The sequence below is a fragment of the Pan paniscus genome, chromosome 17 (assembly GCF_029289425.2).
Source record: "Pan paniscus chromosome 17, NHGRI_mPanPan1-v2.0_pri, whole genome shotgun sequence".
NCBI lineage: Eukaryota > Metazoa > Chordata > Mammalia > Primates > Hominidae > Pan > Pan paniscus.
The window spans coordinates 49,257,859-49,276,195 of NC_073266.2; the positions used below are offsets into that span (position 1 = coordinate 49,257,859).

Genomic DNA, 18,337 nt, shown 5'->3' on the forward strand with positions numbered 1-18,337 from the left:
AGTATTTTTTAATGCATATATTTGGTGCCTTAAATAAAATAACTACCTATATTTTACTGACAACCATAAATTTGTGTACTAGATTAAGATCCTAGTTACATACAAGTGGGAAAAGAAAGGAGATTCAAAAAGCTGTTAATATCCAGTTATCTTGCTTTAAAAATGCAATAAATTAGCATTTTTAAATTATAAATAATTTAAATTATAAATTATATAAATTATAAATAAACTTTGTCTGGTTCTTGTCAACCAAAAAATACAAATACAGTACTAAAATGCAGAATACCTTACTCAATTTTAGTGCAAATTTTTTTCTTTAGTAAAATGTTTTTAGTTTCTATGGATTCATTTCACTTATTTTTCTTAAATGGTGTACTGAATTATCCTAGATACCCAGGCAAGTATATTTAATTGAAAGTTAAAAGAACCAACAAATTTTCCAAGTGTTCCCACTTTCTCAATGTTAATAATCAGCTTTTGTAAATGCTAAATTCATGTTTGTCAAGGACTATTCAACTTAATTTGTTGTAAAATAAGACATATCTATTAAAATGAGCCAGAAGTAGGAAGTTTCATGGTAAACTCCCTCTCCTAGCATCTTTTCAACTTAAAGTCAAATAACTACACACAGTAATTACATGGTAATGTTAAATCTTGAAGGGTTCCCTGAGTTTAAAAAACAAAGAAAACTATGTTAAATGCACATATCGTGTAGTTTTACTCTTCAAAAATGTGTAGAACATACTGTATAGTGCACCAAGAATATCAGATTAACACTAAAGCCCTACTCTTTCAAGACAGAAGATAGAACTTAAGGTATTTAATATCCAGTGATGTGAAAACATAGGTCTTTAATTTGTTCCATGTTTTATAAAAAGGAAATATTCAAAAAAAAAGAACATATTAAGATGGTTTTTATATTGGCAGCAGACAATCAATGGTTAGAATTTATTTGGTTAGAATTTACTAAATTTGGATCAGTAACAGAAAAAAATACAGTCTAAAAATTAACAAAAGAAAATATATCAGAAGGGAATCAAGTTGTTTACTTTTGACGCTAGAGATGATGTTAGAAGTTAAAATAATCTAAATTTGTCATTCTTACATCTGGCTAAATGTCTTTACTTAACGATACATTAAACCTATTTAGAAAACACCTCATTTTTGTCCATTTTATTCTATGGAATGATTTAAGAAAGTTTTCTAATTGTTTACCAATGCTATAGCCTTTACCTGTGTGACATCCGGGAAGAGCACCAATGCCATCTACTGTCATAGAGCCCTGAATAGTGCCAAGATTATAAACAACTCCCAGAATATGCAGCTCCCCTATGTGATGGGGAAAGAGCTTTAGTCTTGCCTGTGGAGATATTTAAGTCAGTCTTATTATGTTTTCATAATATCTTAAATAGCACAATACCTAATTCTATAATGTTGCAAAAACATAAACTCATGACCTAAACTTTTAAAATGCCAATTAATTTATGAAAAGCATCTTCTTCAAAAGAAAATGTCTAAATTTAACAATTATAGGCCTAAACCTTCAATAATAACTTTTCATAAAAAGCATATCAAGAAGAAAGCAACAGGCTTCTCAGGAAACTAACAAATCAAAGACCACTGCAAACCACCAATTTCCTCCTGAGCAATTCCTATGTCCTAATCTTCCAAATTTTAGTTCTTAAGAAAACTAGAATATAAAATAAACTGAATAAAGATTATTTAAAATTTTGTTTTCACCTTACTTTCAGAAAGGCATAAAGCAGAGAAATGATAAAATAATTACCACTTTTGATTCTTCGCCATTAATTAAGAACTCTGAAATAACTTCAGCTCCAATCATTTCAGGTTCACTTGTAACCTAAAAAATAAATTTCATAAATTATACATTCCAATGAACAAAGTATCAGATTATTAACACTCCTATATATCAATACTTCAAAACAATAACACTAATTAAAGTCTGCATTTACTTGGTTTTTACCACATGCTGAGCTCTACACAAAGTGTTTTTATTTCCACAACTAGAGTAGACCCAGGCTGTAGTAGGCACTCAATATATATTTTTTTCATTTTGTTCAGTCCAATTCAACTGAGAAGGATAAGCAATCGATTCAAAGATGCCACTATCCACATGCCTGTAATCCAAGCTACTCAGGAGGCTGAGGCAGGAGAACCGCTTGAACCCGGGAGGTGGAGGTTGCAGTGAGTCAAGATGGCGCCACTGCACTCCAGCCTGGGTGACAGAGCGAGACTCTGTTTCAAAACAGGGGAGCATATCAAAGATGCCGCCACCAAGATAATAAAACCCTGAGAGAAAATACCTAGCTGCTCATAGTCAACAATGGCCAAATGGTCATTTAATTTAATCTTACAATAATAGCAAATTTCTTCTTTTGCTCTGACCAGCCTCTTTTTCAAAATTGGTCAATTACATAGAAAAGATAATGGTGGGCTAAGCATGATAAAGAAAGACAGGTAGACAATAACAGCAGTGGGAGAGAAGGGAAAAAGGCCTGTTTCCCCCAAAGCAATGACATTTCTCTGGTCATGTAGCAAAGCAGAGCTAATTGGCTCATACTGGAGATAAACCTGATCCTCATAAACGCTATTATACTTTCACCATGACATTATTTAGCACAAGAAACAAAAAACTCCCTACATTCCAGTTCAGCATCTTAGTCCATCACCATCTTAGTCCATTTTCTTCATTTCTTAGTCATGAAAAAATCCAAAGAGTTTGAAATTTATAGAAAAATATTATTTTAAGAAACACTTCATCATACAAATGAAAATATTCACTTAACTTTAAACCTCCTTTAAAATCTCCCATATTGAACAGACTAATATACTTAAAAAACTAATAAATCTTTTTAAAAAACGTTTCCAAATTTAACCGCTCATACTGAGTATTCCAGGCACCCAAAAGATTAGAAAAATTGCAGAAGTTGCTAAAATTCAAGTCAGAATACAGCCTGGGAAATCTCATTCAAATTATTAACAATGAATATAAATAATACAAAATATCTTCGACAAATTTAACCAGCAAGACTTATTTATTTATTTATTTATTTTTATTGTTTGTTTACTTGTTTTGTGGTTTTTTTTGAGACAAGATCTTGCTCTGTCTCCCAGGCTGGAGTACAATGGCATGACCTTGGCTCACTGCAGCCTCAGGTTCCAGGACTCAAGCAATCCTCCCACCTCAGCCTCCCAGGTAGCTGGGACTACAGATGTGTACCACCACATCTGGCTAATTTTTAAATTTTTGTAGAGATGGGGGTCTCACTATGTTGCCTAGGCTAGAGCAAGACTTAAAATAAGGCAATCTTGAAAAAATCAAAACATTTGAGCACCAAAATGCTGGGTTAATTCCCAGTTCCAAAATCCTTTTTTTTTTTTTTTGCCACATTATTAAAGCATTTAGCAAGGTAGTATAAAAAAAGCAAGTTATATAATAGATACTGGTGAATAAACTAATAAATGAGTAAGTAAATATATCTATTTGTCCAAGTTATTTCATTTACAGTCAGGTGGGTATTAATAAAGAAACTATTTGGCCACATCATTTCTGCTTCAAAATTAAGTATCTTAGATACATAAAGGACTTATTAGACACGGAAATGAAAAGAAAAAAATATAAATGAGGTTTTGAATAGGCAATTCACAAAAGAGGAAAAACAAAGAGTTTCAACTTCACCAGCAATCAATGAAATGGAAAATAAAACAGTTAAGATGGCATTTTAAAAATATCAAATCAACAAAGTTTTTAAGTAATACTGCTTACTGTCATAAAGATTAGACACCCAAACCCATATGCTGCTTAGTAAGAAGCTCATTGGTATGAACTTTTATGAAACCAGCAGGGCACTACAATACTTTTCCCTAAAATCTTCACTTCATGCCCTGGAATCTTCCCCACAAAAATAATCTAAAGGTAAAAAGCCACACACAAAAAAGTGCACCACAGTATTATCGTGATAGTCAACAAATGGAAACTTGCCAAAAAACTATCAAAGATAGTAAAATAGCTTATGAATCACCCATATGATGGAATATTATGCAAAAATAAAATATTAAGACACTTTGATATCAGAATACGCCTATAAAACAACACAGAATGTAAAAAGCAACATACACAGTATGAAGGAATCCCAAATATGTGGGAAAAACATACAAATGAAAATAACTGGAAGGCCGGGCGCGGTGGCTCATGCCTGTAATCCCAGCACTTCGGGAGGCTGAGGCGGGAGGATCACGAGGTCAGGTCAGGAGTTCGAGATCAGCTTGGACAACATGGTGAAACCCCATCCCTACTAAAAATACAAAAATTAGCTGGGCGTGGTGGGGTAAGCCTGTAATCCCAGCTACTCAGGAGGCTGAGGCAGGAGAATCACTTGAACCTGGGGGGCAGAGGTTGCAGTGAGCCGAGATGGCGCCACTGCACTCCAGCCTGGGCAACAGCGTGAGACTCTGTCTCAAAAAAAAAAATAAAAACAAAATGACTGGAAAGATACACAGCAAAATGTTAAAGTGGTTATTTCTAAATATTATGGAGACAGATGGTTTCACTTCTATTCCTTATGTTTTTCTGTATTTTCAATTTTCAAAAATAAGTACATATCATAATTTTTATAACTAAGGAAAAATAAACCAAAAAGAAGTATAGCTAACTGAACAGAGTACACTGAAATGTTACTACAGCATTTGTTAGGCTGTAACTGAAACATAATTACAAATACCTTTTAATAACTTACTAGTTGTTTAACTTCTTCATTATCCTTTCCACTGAAATCTTTAGGATGAAACTTCCAAAGCAATGACAAATCAGTCAAGAAAAGTAGAACTTTCAAAGGGTTTCTAAAAGCCACTTCCACTGTAATTGGTTCTATTAAAAAAAAGGCCTAAATTAATAACTTTAATAAACATCACACCTCATTCTCAGCTTCGATCTTCTAAATGCATCTTGCTTTCATAGCTCTGCATTTCTGCCTAGACTGTCCTTTATTACCTTATAAATGTCCACGTATTCAGGATTCAGTTGTAATACTACATTACCTCCTTGAAAAGATTTCCCCAATTTCTCTGTACTAAAGGATGCCATTCCCTCTTGTATATTCCAACATCACATTGCAAATAGCTGTAGAAGAGTCCCCCTTGTCTGGTTTTATAAATGCAGCTCAGTAAATTATGAGTTCCTAATTTATTTTTGCATCCCCAGCACCAATTATGTGTGCCAAACAATAAATTATCTTCATCATGCTGTAAGTAAAACAAATAAAAAACAGAAATAAAAATTCAAGTATATCACCTTCTACAACTGCAAGTGGAAATCTTGAATTATCTGAGTAACTGTTCAAACAGTATTGTGTGGGATGAAAATTGGATGGAATTACTCCTTTGTTAACCACAGAAACAACTTGTTCCTCAAGTTCTCGCCACTGCTGAGAGGATTCAGAATCATATTCTTGATCAAGACTTACATGAGTAGCTGCTTGTTTTTCACCTAAAAAAAATTTGTTAACAACACGTTTATGAAGACTTGCCCTCAAATAAAACATATTTTAAATAGACATAAGGTACAGAAATAAAAAAATATATATATACATTCACTCTTGCCTATTTCTAATTCTGAGTGAAAAATATCCTCTCATTAATCCTAGCTTATCTGGATTTTGCTTATAATACTGATGTTCTTTTCCTCCTGACTCTGAAAGAATGTATTTTCCCTAGTGTCCACAAGCAATTTTTATATAAAACATTTCAAATATACAGAAAAGGCATGGAGACTAATATAACAAATATTTGTATACTAAAATTTAACAAATGTCAACTTTCACCTATGATCCCAAATATTTTTAATAAAAAAAAAAAATCACAGATAGAGTCGATGTCCTCTCTGCACCACCCCCAATCTTATTACTCTCCTTCGCCCCCACTGGCATCACTTCTTCCCAGAGGTATTCCAAAGTTAAAGTGTATCATTTTCATCCATGATTTTACCACATAAGTATATCTAAAAAATGCACAAAATTAGTTTTTATGTTTGAAACTTATACTGTAATTGACTCTTCACTCAGCATCAAGTTGTGGGAAATGTAGAATTAGCATGAATTCTCATGTACTGCAGCATGAATCCATTATGTGAATATACAAAACCATATCAATTAATCCTCTATTAGGAATTCTATTTCTTTCACTCTTTTGCTATTACAAACAATGCTACTATGAATATGACAATTAAAAAAATACTAAATCGTATCTCAAGGAGAAACTGATTAAATTCAAATATAAGAATGTTTAGAATGACAAAGTTTAACAGCCATCGAGAGCTTTAAAATATATGCATTTATATAAAATATATTTGTATAGATTTAGGGGGTACAAGTGATGTTTTGTTATACAGACATACTTTCTTGGTGGCAAAGTCTGGGCTTTTCGTGTAGCCATCACCCAAATAGTATACATTGTACCCATAAGTAATTTCTCATCCTTCATTCCCTACCCTCCCAAGTCTCAATGTCTATGTGTACACATTATTTAGCTCCAACCCCAGTTATCGATGGGAGCATGTAGTATTTGACTTTCTGTTTCTGAGTTATTTAATGTAAGATAATGAAGAGCTTAATATATTTATACTTTTGTTCCATTATTGCCATTCTAGGGCTCAATCCTAAATAAATCATCCTGCATTTAAAAAAAAGTCTTACAAGAACAGCAGAACATTGGTAACTGTTCTTTACTTCTATGTACATTTGAAAATTTCCATAAGACATTTAAAAAACAAATTTTATCTACAAAGATGTCCATCACAATACGATTTTTTTTTTTTGAGACAGTCTTGCTGGAGTGCAGTGGCGAGATCTCGGCTACTGCAACCTCCGCCTCCTGGGTTCAAGCGATTCTCCTGATTCAGCCTCCCGAGTAGCTGGGACTACAGGCGCGTGCCACCACGCCCAGCTAGTTTTTTGTATTTTTAGTAGAGACAGGGTTTCACCATGTTGGCCAGGATGGTCTCAATCTCTTGACCTCATGATCTGCCCGTCTCGGCCTCCCAAAGTGCTGGGATTACAGGTGTGAGCCACCACACCCGGCCACAATATAATTTTATATAAGCAAAAGATGGAAACAGTCTATATATATCAAGTGGATGTTAAAGTACTTTATAAGCACTGAATAGAATATTTTACTAACATTAAAAGTTTATGAAGATTATATAATAACAAAAGCATTCTTTAAGTGAGAAAAGCTGTTGTAATTACAACTGTTTTGTTTTCATTTCATTGTTTTTAGTTTTTAAAGCTGGAAAGAGAAACACCAAAATAGTAGTTATCTTCAGGTGGCAGGACAAAAGAAGTAATAGAGAGCTATTCATTTTCCTTTTTTTTGAGACAAAGTTTCACTCTGTCGCCCAGGCTGGAGTGCAGTGTCGTGATCTCAGCTCACTGCAACCTCCGCCTCCCGGGTTCACGCCATTCTCCTACCTCAGCCTCTTGAGCTGCTGGGACTACAAGCATGTGCCACCACGCCCAGCTAATTTTTTGTATTTTTAGTAGAGACGGGGTTTCACCATGTTAGCCAGGATGGTCTCGATCTCCTGACCTCGTGATCTGCCGGCCTCAGCCTCCCAAAGTGCTGGGATTACAGGCATGAGCCAACCGTACCCGGCTGAGCTATTAATTTTCAAATATTCAACTATACATCGTTTTTTAAATGGAGAAAGGAAAAGAAGTTTTTTTTAAATTGTCATTAGGTAATTAGGCTAAATAAAACTTTACTAACCATCCGCTGGTCGTCTGTCATGGCCAAAAAAAACCCGTGTTGCTGAACTGTTAATATACGGTAAAGGAAGCTGTGGCAAAGGACCATCTGGTGACAGCTGACTTACATTCTGAGAGAAATATAAAAGGGGAAAAAAGTAGTTTTTGTGAAAATGGTATTTTTATTTGTTTCCTCGTTTCTTAATACACAAGGCATTAAAAATGTTAAGCAAGAATATTAAGATATGTAATTACTAGTTTTATTTCTCATATCAGTCATAAAATTTTACAACTCAGAAGCACTTCAGATATTTATTCTGCCTCAAAAGAATCTTACTGAGGTTACTCGGCTAATTACCTGGATGTTAAATATGCAAAACTTATTTTAGTAAGCATTTTACTTCTTATGACTCATTATAGCATCCTATCTGCCAAAATTCTAACCCATATAATTTCAAATTAATAAAGTCTAGACCCTAAAGGTAGTTATTTTCTGCACGATATAATATGCACTATTCATAGGCCTTGGGAAAAAATTTACAACTTCCCATTTTTTCCATAAAACAATGCTTTATATGTTTATCTGCTTGCCTCAGAGAAACAGTCCTTCTTCCTGTTAATTTTTCTCCATTGCACCATAATAGCCTGTCTACTTTCCACAGATCCATACCCCCTCATCTTTCACAAGGAAAAGAACATAGAATGTCCATCTCCAAAGGATGGTAAAGAGAACCCACTTAAAACCAACTGTAAAATCAGTTGTGAGTCTATAAAAGCATGATGAATAAACAATCCAGAAAACCTGTGGAATCTTTTTTTTTTTAAAGATTCTAAGAACAGCCACAAATCAAGTGTTCATTGTAATATTAAAATTCTCTTTTCAAGAACTGTGGAAGGGGCGATGTAACCAAGATCCATAGCCAAAAAGCTAGCCTGCCACAGCTTTTTTATGACTGATAACTACATATATTCTAATAAAACTATCCTAAGATATGGTAATAAATAAATACTTTCACACTAAAATACAGTTTTAATATCTACTCCTGAATGAAAATAAGCAGTCACCTTGTAAACATAAAGATATTCTCTGAGGAAAGCCCCCTGTTGAGCAGCAGATTGTTTACTTTCATTAATTAGAATATGCCTAAAAGCAGACACAGCATTATCCAGCTGTCTAAGAGTATAGGACTGGCGCCCAATAGTGAAATTAATGTGATCCTCTGCAAGAGACCAGCCTTTTCCTTTGTAAACTTGCATGGCTTGACAATAACAGCGTAAAGCATGCTTTTTCTGTAAGAAAATAAACAAAATAATGTATTATACTCCAAATTTGTTTGAACTAGAAAAAACAAATACAAACACACACATAGAAACAATTAAGTAACTGGTTCTTCCTCTAAGGGGGACTGGGATAATGAAGAAAATAAAACTAACATTTATGATAATCCCTTCACAATTATATATGGAATGATATAGATAAAGTTACCTGAGCCATTGTGTGTGTGCGTTAGAGAGGAGTAGGGTACCTAAAGGAGGAAAAGGGAGGCCAGACTGCTTTGACATTTACCCACTACTTCTCTGAGCCACAACTTCAAAACGTCAACTTCAGAGGAAAGAGCTTACTTCTCAACTTGACTTTATCTACCTTAAATTCTTTCTGGAAAAAGGCAAGGGATATGTAAACAAACTTCAACATCTAAAATGGTCAGATTTCACTAATATTATGATGAAAAAAATGTTCTCATACTTTAACTAGAAGCATGCTATGTCTACAAAGAGTTTCTCCATATTAAGTAAAACAATAAACACATTTATCAAAGTTTTTTCTTGCCTACGATCAGAGACTTACATTGAATGTATGTGGCCACATATGCCAGATTACACATATGCCACAGTTTTCCACAGTACAAATAATATATAATAATATATATAATAGTATATATAATAATATATAAATAAACTTTTTTTTTCTATATTAAAAATTCACATACTGGACCAACCATGCTGATCCCAGCCTGTCTGCCTGCCTGCCTGCCTGCCTGCCTGCCAGAACTCACTGGCCAGTGTTGTGACCACTGAAAGGTTATGCCTCACACGGTTCAAATAAAGCAGTGGGCTAGGACAGCAGCACAGTAAACACTGCCTGGGCAAGACATGACGGGGTTCTCTGCCAGCATCAGGTGCTACCACAGCCTCCTTTTCAAGGTGCTGTTGGCAAGTGTCAGGGCATACTTCCTGGTATTCAGTGCATTTACTGCAGGACTTAAGAAGAGCAAGAGATTAATAATATACCAGAATGATATACAAGATATGTGATCAAAATGCAAAATTGCAAGGAATGCCAAAATCTTACGAGTATTGCAATAAGAATGCAATATTTGTGGCAATAAACATCATCAATGTAAAAAATCAAAAGAGGTACACAGAAAGACAGATCCTGCATGTTCTCACTCATATGTGGGAGCTAAAACAGTGGATTTCATGAAAATAGAGAGTGGACTGGTGGTTACCAAAGGCCAGGGAGAGTGGGTGATGGAGAATGAAGTTGATTAATGGGTACAAATACATGGTTTGATAGAAGAAATAAGACCTAGCGTTAGACAGATCAGCAGGGTGACTGTAGTTTACAACCATCTACTCTACATTTCAAAATAGAGAATTTGAATGCTTCTAAGGTGATGGATATCCCAAGTTCACTGATTTGATCTTTATAAATTATATGAATGTATGAAATTATCACGTATTATACCCCAAACTATGTATGTTTATTATGTATCAATTTTTTTAAAAGGAGAGTATTTTCTTCAAGATCGCTTACAGCCGGGAGGGGTGGCTCACGCCTGTAATCCCAGCACTTTGGAAGGCTGAGGCGGGCAGATCATGAGGTCAGGAGATCGAGACCATCCTGGCTATCATGGTGAAACACTGTCTCTACTAAAAATACAAAAAATTAGCCGGGCATGGTGGCGGGCGCCTGAAGTCCCAGCTACTCAGGAGGCTGAGGCAAGAGAATGGCATAAACCTAGGAGGTGGAGCTTACAGTAAGCCAAGATTGTGCCACTGCACTCCAGCCTGGGCTACAGTGTGAGACTCCATCTCAAAAAAAAAAAAAAAAAGATCACTTACTAGGAACCTCAGATGCCAGTTCTCCTCAGAAAGATCAAAGTAACTAATTATCCAAACAGAAAACTGAGAAAAGACAGCCAGGATATGATGAAGAACCCATGGAAAGAAACTAGAGTGCAGGAAAGAAAAACAACAAGAGTTTGGCAGGGATCGAGTGCTGAGGAACACAAAACCCCATGGAAAGGTTAAGTGGGAGTACTTCTCTGCTGCCCTCACCCCTCTGACCATCTGTTGACCATCCAACTGATGGGGAGTCCCTCTGCCCTCATGATCCAGGACAACACTAACAGTGGCAGTTTGAGAATGTCCCAGGGACAAGGATGTGGGTGGCCAACTCACACAGGCATGCCCGCCCTCCTTTCAGGCCTGAACTGAGACAGGAGATACCACTGCCCTGCCCAGGAAATCTCTGCTCTTGAGTCACCACCGCACCACCAGATCCCTAACATATTCACAACTGCTGTGACATTAGCAAGTTTAGGAGACCAGTGGGTCCCCAGAGAAGGTGTGAGACCCATGGAGATGTAACCCTTAATTTAGGCTGCCCCTAGGGGAAGGGGGGACAGCAGCCTGCCAAAGCCCCACCTTGAGACAAAGGTAATGCAAGCAAGCAACAATCGCTGAAGTGGGCAGCCCCAGCGGCTGGAAATGAACATGAAGAGGGGATCATTTCCCGCCCACCCCATCCACTGTTGTGAACACAGGAGAGGTTCTCCCTGCTGGGAGCTGGCAGATGTGTTCTTGGGGAAAGCACTTTTCATGCTTTTTATGGTGGCTCCATCGCAGCTAAAAGTGAGCCTGGCCGGGCGCGGTGGCTCACACCTGTAATCCCAGCACTTTGGGAGGCCGAGGCAGGCAGATCACAAGGTCAGGAGATCGAGACCATCCTGGCTAACACGGTGAAACCCCGTCTCTACTAAAAATACAAAACATTACCCGGGTGAGGTGGCGGGCGCCTGTAGTCCCACCTACTTGGGAGGCTGAGGCAAGAGAATGGCATGAACCCCGGGGGGCGGAGCCTGCAGTGAGCCAAGATCGCGCCACTGCACTCCAGCCTGGGCGACAGCGAGACTCCGTCTCAAAAAAAAAAAAAAAAAAGTGAGCCCATGGCCAGGCACGGTGGCTCACGCCTATAATCCCAGGCACTTTGGGAGGCCGAGGCGGGTGGATCACCTGAGGTTGAGAGTTTGAAACCAGCCTGACCAACATGGTGAAACCCCGTCTCTACTAAAAATACAAAATTAGCCAGGCGTGGTGGCGCATGCCTGTAATCCCAGCTACTCGGGAGGCTGAGGCAGGAGAATCGCTTGAATCCAGGAGGCAGAGGTTGCAGTGAGCCGAGATCGCACCATTGCACTCCAGCCTGGGTAACAAGTGCAAAACTCTGTCTCAAAAAAAAGTGACCCCATGCCAACTGGGCTTGCAGGAAGGGCAAGGCCCAATTCCCCCTCCCCACAGAGAAGCATCCGGGCAACAGAAGGTGGACAAGCTGCAAAGCTGTTTACTCTGTACTAGAGGGAGAAGTTCCGCCCTGAGCCCATTTTGGTGGCAGCTGCCCGTTTTGGTGGAAGTGTACTCTGGCCAGAGCCTAATGGACAAAGTCTACATGAACTGATGGTTGTGAGCCCTCTGACAGGGGCGTGATAAGGAAGCTTCTGTCTGCTCAGGATGAGCAACTGGTGCACCCCATCCCAAAAAGGATCAAATAATCTATAAAGTAAATATTATCAGACTAACAACAGACTTCTCAGAAGAAACCTTACCAACAAGAAGAGATTTGGGGCCTGTTTTTACCCTTTTTAATGACAAATAAAAACAAAAACAAAAAAACTGCTAGCCAAGAATTTTACAGCCTGCCAAACTAAGCTTCATAATTGAAGGAAAAAATAGTATTTCCCAGACAAGAAAATGCTAAAGAAATTTGTCACCACCCGACCAGCTCTACAAGAAATGCTCAAAGGAGTTCTAAACACGGAAACAAAAGGATGATACCTGCTACCATAAAGATACACGTAAGTACAAAGTTCAAAGATCCTATAAGGCAGTTATACAATTGGGACTACAAAGCAACTAACAACATTATGACAAGTACAAAACCTCACTTATCAATATTAACTTTGAACAAAAATAGCTTAATTGTTCCACTCAAAAGACAAGATCCAAGCATATGCTATCTACAAGAGACCTATCTTCTGTGTAACGAGATCCACAGGCTCAAAGTCAAGGGGTGGAGAAAGATCAATCACACAAATGGAAAACAAAAAAGAGCAGGGGTTGTTATTCTTGTTATCAAATAAAATGGACTTTAAACCAACAACATAAAAAAAAAGACAAAGAAGGGAATTATATAATGATAAAGAGTTCAATTCAACAAGAAGATTTAACTAGCCGAAACATATACACACTCAATACCAGAGCATCCAAATTTATAAAACAAATACTACTAGACTGAACAAAAGACAAGCAGCCATACAGTAATACTGGGGGACTTCAACACCCCACTGACAACACTAGACAGATCATCGAGGAAGAAAACTAACAAAGAAACTCTAGAATTAAATTGGACTTTTGACCAAATGGACCTAATAGACGTCTACAGAAGATTCCAACTGACAACTACAGGATATACATTTTTCTTATCTGTGCATGGAACATTCTCTGAAGTTGACCATATACTGGGTCACAAAGCAAGTCTCAAAAAATTTTAAAAAGTCAAAATCATATCAAGGATCTTCTCAGACCACAGTGGAATAAAATTAGAAATCAATACCAGGAGGAACGCTCAAAACCATACGAGTACATGGAAACTAAGTAACTTGGTATTGAATGACTTTAGGGTAAACAATGAAATTAAGGCAGAAATTTAAAAAAATTTTGAAACAAATGAACATAGAGACACAACGTATCAACACCTCTTGGATACAGCAAAAGCAATGTTAAGAGGAAAGTTTACAGCACTAAATGCTTATATCAAAAAGACAGATCTCAAATTAATAATGTCACACCTAGAGGAAACAGAAACAAGAACAAACCAAGCCCAAGCTGGCAAAAGAAAAGAACTAAAGATCAGAGCAGATCTTTATTCTTTAAATGAAATTGAGACCAAAGAAATCATACAAAGAATCAACAAAATAAAGTTATTTGAAAACACAAACAAAACTGATGAGACTACTAGGCAAGATTAAGCAAGAAAAAGAAGAGATGATTTTAATAAGCACAATCAGATATGACAAAGGTGACATCACAACTGATACCACAGAAATACAAAAGGTCCTCAGAGAATACTATGAACCCCTATGCACACAAACTAGAAAACCTAGAGGAAATGGGTTAATTCCCAGAATCATACAATCTCCCAGGACTGAACAAGGAAGAAACTCAAATCTTGAATAGGTCATTAAGTAGTTACAAAATTCCATCAGTAATTAAAAAAAAAAAAAAATCAACAACCAAATGAAGCCCAAGATAGCTGGATTCAAAGCCAAACTCTACCATATACACAAAGAAGAGCTGGTACCAATTTTACTGAAACTATTGAAAAAAATATATATATATATATTTTTTTTTAAGGAAGAAAGATTCCTCCTTAACTAATATCATCCTGATATCAAAATCTGGCAAGGACATACACACAAAAAGAAAACAAGTCAATACCCATGATGAACACAGATGCAAAAACCATCAATAAAATACTAGCAAACCAAATCCAGCTGGACATCAAAAAGTCAAATTAATCACAATCCAGTGGGTTTTATTCCAGAAATACAAGGATGGTTCAATATTTGCAAATCAATAAATGTTACTCACCACATAAAGAGAATTAAAAACCATATGATCATCTCAATAGATACAGAAAAAGCATTCAATAAAGTCCAAAATCCCTTAATGATAAAAGCTCTTAACAAACTAAGCACTGTAAGAAACATACCTAAAAATAATAAGACCCATATATGACAAACTCACAGCCAAAATCATATTGAATGGGGAAAAGTTGAAAGCATTCCCCCTAAGAAGTGGAACAAGACAAGGATGTACACTCTGCACTCACACCACTTCTATTCAACATAGTACTAGAAGTCCTAGCCACAGCAATCAGGCAAGAGAAAGAAGAAAAAGTATCCAAATAGGAAAAGAGGAAGTGAAATGATCTTTGTTCAATGATGACAAGATCCTATACCTAGAAAACCTAAAGATTCCTCCTAAAGACAGTAGTCATTAGGATAAATGACTTCAGCAGTTTCATGATACAAATTTAATGAACAAAAATCAGTTGTGTTTCTATACAGTAATAAAACTCAAGATGAGAACCAAGTAAGAACTCAATCCCATTTACAACTGCCACACACACACAAAATAAAATACCTGGAATACATTTAACCAAGGAGGTAAAAGAGAACTACAAAACACTGATAAAAGAAAGTACAGACACAAACAAAAGAACAAAAAAAACCCACGCTCACAGATAAGGAAAAATCAATATAGTTAAAATAACTATATTGCCCAAAGCAATCTACAGATTCAACAAACTATCTATCAAATAAATAATGTCATTTTCCACAGAATTAGAAAAAACTATTCTAAAATTCATATGGAACCAAAAAAGAGCCTGAGTAGCCAACAAAGTCCTAAGCAAAAACAAAGCCCGAGGCATCACATTCCCCAACTTCAAACTACACTACAAGGCTATAGTAACCAAAACAGCATGGTACTGGTACAAAAAATAGACATATGAACAATGGAATAGAATACAGAACTCAGAAATAAAGCAGCATACCTGCAACCAACAGATCTTTAACAAAGTCTACAAAACTAAGCAATGGGGAAAAGGACTCCCTATTCAATAAATGGTGCTGGGATAACTGGGCTAACCATATACAGAAGAATGAAACTAGACCCCTACCTATCACCATATGCAAAAAATTAACTGGAGATGGATTAAAGACTTAAAGATAAGACCTCAAAGTATAAAAAAATCGTAGAAGAAAACCCAGGAAATACCCTTCTGGACATCACCCTTGGCAAAAAATTTATGAGCAAGTCCTCAAAAGCAATGGCAACAAAAACAAAAATTGACAACTGGTACCTAATTAAACCAAAAAGCTTCTGCACAGCAAAAGAAACTATTAGCAGAATAAATAACGTCCAAAATCTGAGAAAATACTTGCAAACTACACATCCGACAAAGGACTAATATCCAGAATCTAAAAGTAACTTCAATCAAGAAAAAAAATCAAATAATCCCATTAAAAAATGGGCAAAGGACGTAAGGTACTTCTCAAAAGATACACAGGCGGCCATGAAAAATATGAAAAAATACTGAACATCACTAATCATTAGAGAAATGTAAATCGAAACAATGAGATACCATCTCATACCAGTTTAGAATGGCTATTTTAAAAGGCTATGGAGAAAACAGAACAGTTATACACTGTTGGTGGGAATGTAAGTTAGTTCAGCCAGTGTGGAAAGGAATTTGGAGGTTTCTCCAACAGATAAAAGAGAACTACCATTCAACCCAGTAATCCCATTACTAGGTATGTACCCAAAGAAAAGTAAATTGTTCTACCAAAAAGACACCTGTATTCTTATGTTCATCACAGCACTATTCACAGTAGTAAAAACATGGAATCAACCTATGGTGCTCATCAATGGTGGACTGTATAAAGAAAATGTGGTACATACACACCATGGAATATGACACGGCCATAAAAAAGAATGGTATCATATCCTCTGCAGCAACATGGATGGAGCTAGAGGCCATTATCATAAGTGAAATAAATCAGAAATAGAGAATCAAATAGGCATGCTCTCACTTATAAGTGGGAGCTAAACAATGGGCATGCATGGACATAAAGAGGAAATAATAGACACTGGGCACACCAAAAGGGGAGAAAGAGGAAGGGAAGGAAGTGAGGGCTGAAAAACAACCTACTGGATAATATATTCATTATTTGGGTGATGGGTTAGTTCTCTGAAGCCAAATCACAGCATTACACAATATACTCATGCAGCAAACACAGACATGGACCTCCTGAATTTGTAATTATTTTTATTTTTATTTTTTTTGAGACAGAGTCTCGCTCTGTCGCCCAGGTTGGAGTAAAGTGGCACGATCTCGGCCTACTGCAACCTCTGCCTCCTGGGTTCAAGCAATTCTCCTGCCTCAGCCTCCCAAGTAGCTGGGATTACAGACACATGCTATCATGCTGGCTAATTTTTGTATTTTTAATAGAGATGGGATTCCACTATGTTGGCCAGGCTGGTCTCAAACTCCTGAACTCGTGGTCCACCCACCTCAGCCACCCAAAGTGCTGGGATTACACGCATGAGCCACCATGCCTGGCCTCTGTAATTACTGTTTTAAAAGAGGTACAGCCAGGCGCAGTGGCTCACACCTGTAATCCCAGTACTTTGGGAGGCTGAGGTGGGTGGATCAAGAGTTCCGGAGTTCGAGACCAGCCTGGCCAACATGGTGAAACCCCATCTCTATTAAAAATACAAAAATTAGCAAGGCGTGGTAGCGTGCGCCTGTAATCTCAGCTAATTGGGAGGCTGAGGCAGGAGAATCGCTTGAACCCAGGAGGCAGAGGTTGCAGTGAGCCGAGATCGTGCCACTGCACTCCAGCCTGGGTGACAGAGAAAGACTTTGTCTCAGAAAAAAAAAAAAAAAAAAGAGAGAGGTACAGACCACCTCTCAGTGCCAGCAGCAGTATGTCTGACAGAAAAGATGACCAAAAAAGAAGGGATGGGAAATTGATGCTGACCAAACACACTATAAAAGTACACCCTGTAGAAAACCAAAAAAGCAGCAAAAACACCAAAGCAGTTATCCAATGTCAGCCACCACAAAAAGAAGATAGACAGTAGAGTGGGTAGCACCCACTGTAACAGCTAGAAGACTTCCCACATCTCTACATCAAAATAAATTTCCAAAGAAAAAGGTCCAAGTTCCAGTCAATCACAATTCATGGGGATAGCTTTCCTCCAGATCTGGTTCTGAACTCACCAGGTACTAACCATTTGGCCATCACTGCCCAACTAATGAAAGAAGTGAACACTGAAGAAGATGCTACATCAAAAGGATCAAATGTTTTCAAAAAAGAAAAGAGGACTGCAAAGTTGAAGGCTGATTTTTAATAACAGGTATCTCAAATAGAGACAAATTAACGAGAAAGAAGAAACCCAAAAGTGGTAACAGTTCTAAAAATCTAAAAGTTTTTAGAGCTGCAGTTTAAAAACCAAGAGGAAGTCCTGAAACAAGCAAGCATCTGCTTTGTTCAAAGGCAAGAAGTATATGAACTCAGTAATAATAATGACTGTGAAAAACCAGTTGGGAGGTCGAGCGTGGTGACTTACACCTGTAATCCTAGCACTTTGGGAGGCTGAGGCAGGTGGATCGCCTGAGGTCAGGAGTTCAAGACCAGCCTGTCCAACATGGTGAAACCCCATCT

The 18,337-nt window shown here is 37.1% G+C and overlaps 1 protein-coding gene across 4 annotated transcripts in view; it reads right to left on the reverse strand.

The window, feature by feature from the left end:
- Window positions 1–18,337, reverse strand: part of TRAPPC8 (trafficking protein particle complex subunit 8) — a 107,021-nt gene that overhangs the window by 35,580 nt on the left and 53,104 nt on the right. For all 4 annotated transcript variants that reach the window (XM_034943947.3, XM_003830340.7, XM_034943948.3 and 1 more), the window contains 6 exons: window positions 8,826–9,050; window positions 7,783–7,891; window positions 5,312–5,506; window positions 4,758–4,888; window positions 1,787–1,861; window positions 1,234–1,360 (listed from right to left, as the gene is read on the reverse strand). In XM_034943947.3, the coding sequence (XP_034799838.1) occupies window positions 1,234–1,360; window positions 1,787–1,861; window positions 4,758–4,888; window positions 5,312–5,506; window positions 7,783–7,891; window positions 8,826–9,050 (862 nt within the window). The remainder of the gene's footprint in view (window positions 1–1,233; window positions 1,361–1,786; window positions 1,862–4,757; window positions 4,889–5,311; window positions 5,507–7,782; window positions 7,892–8,825; window positions 9,051–18,337) is intronic.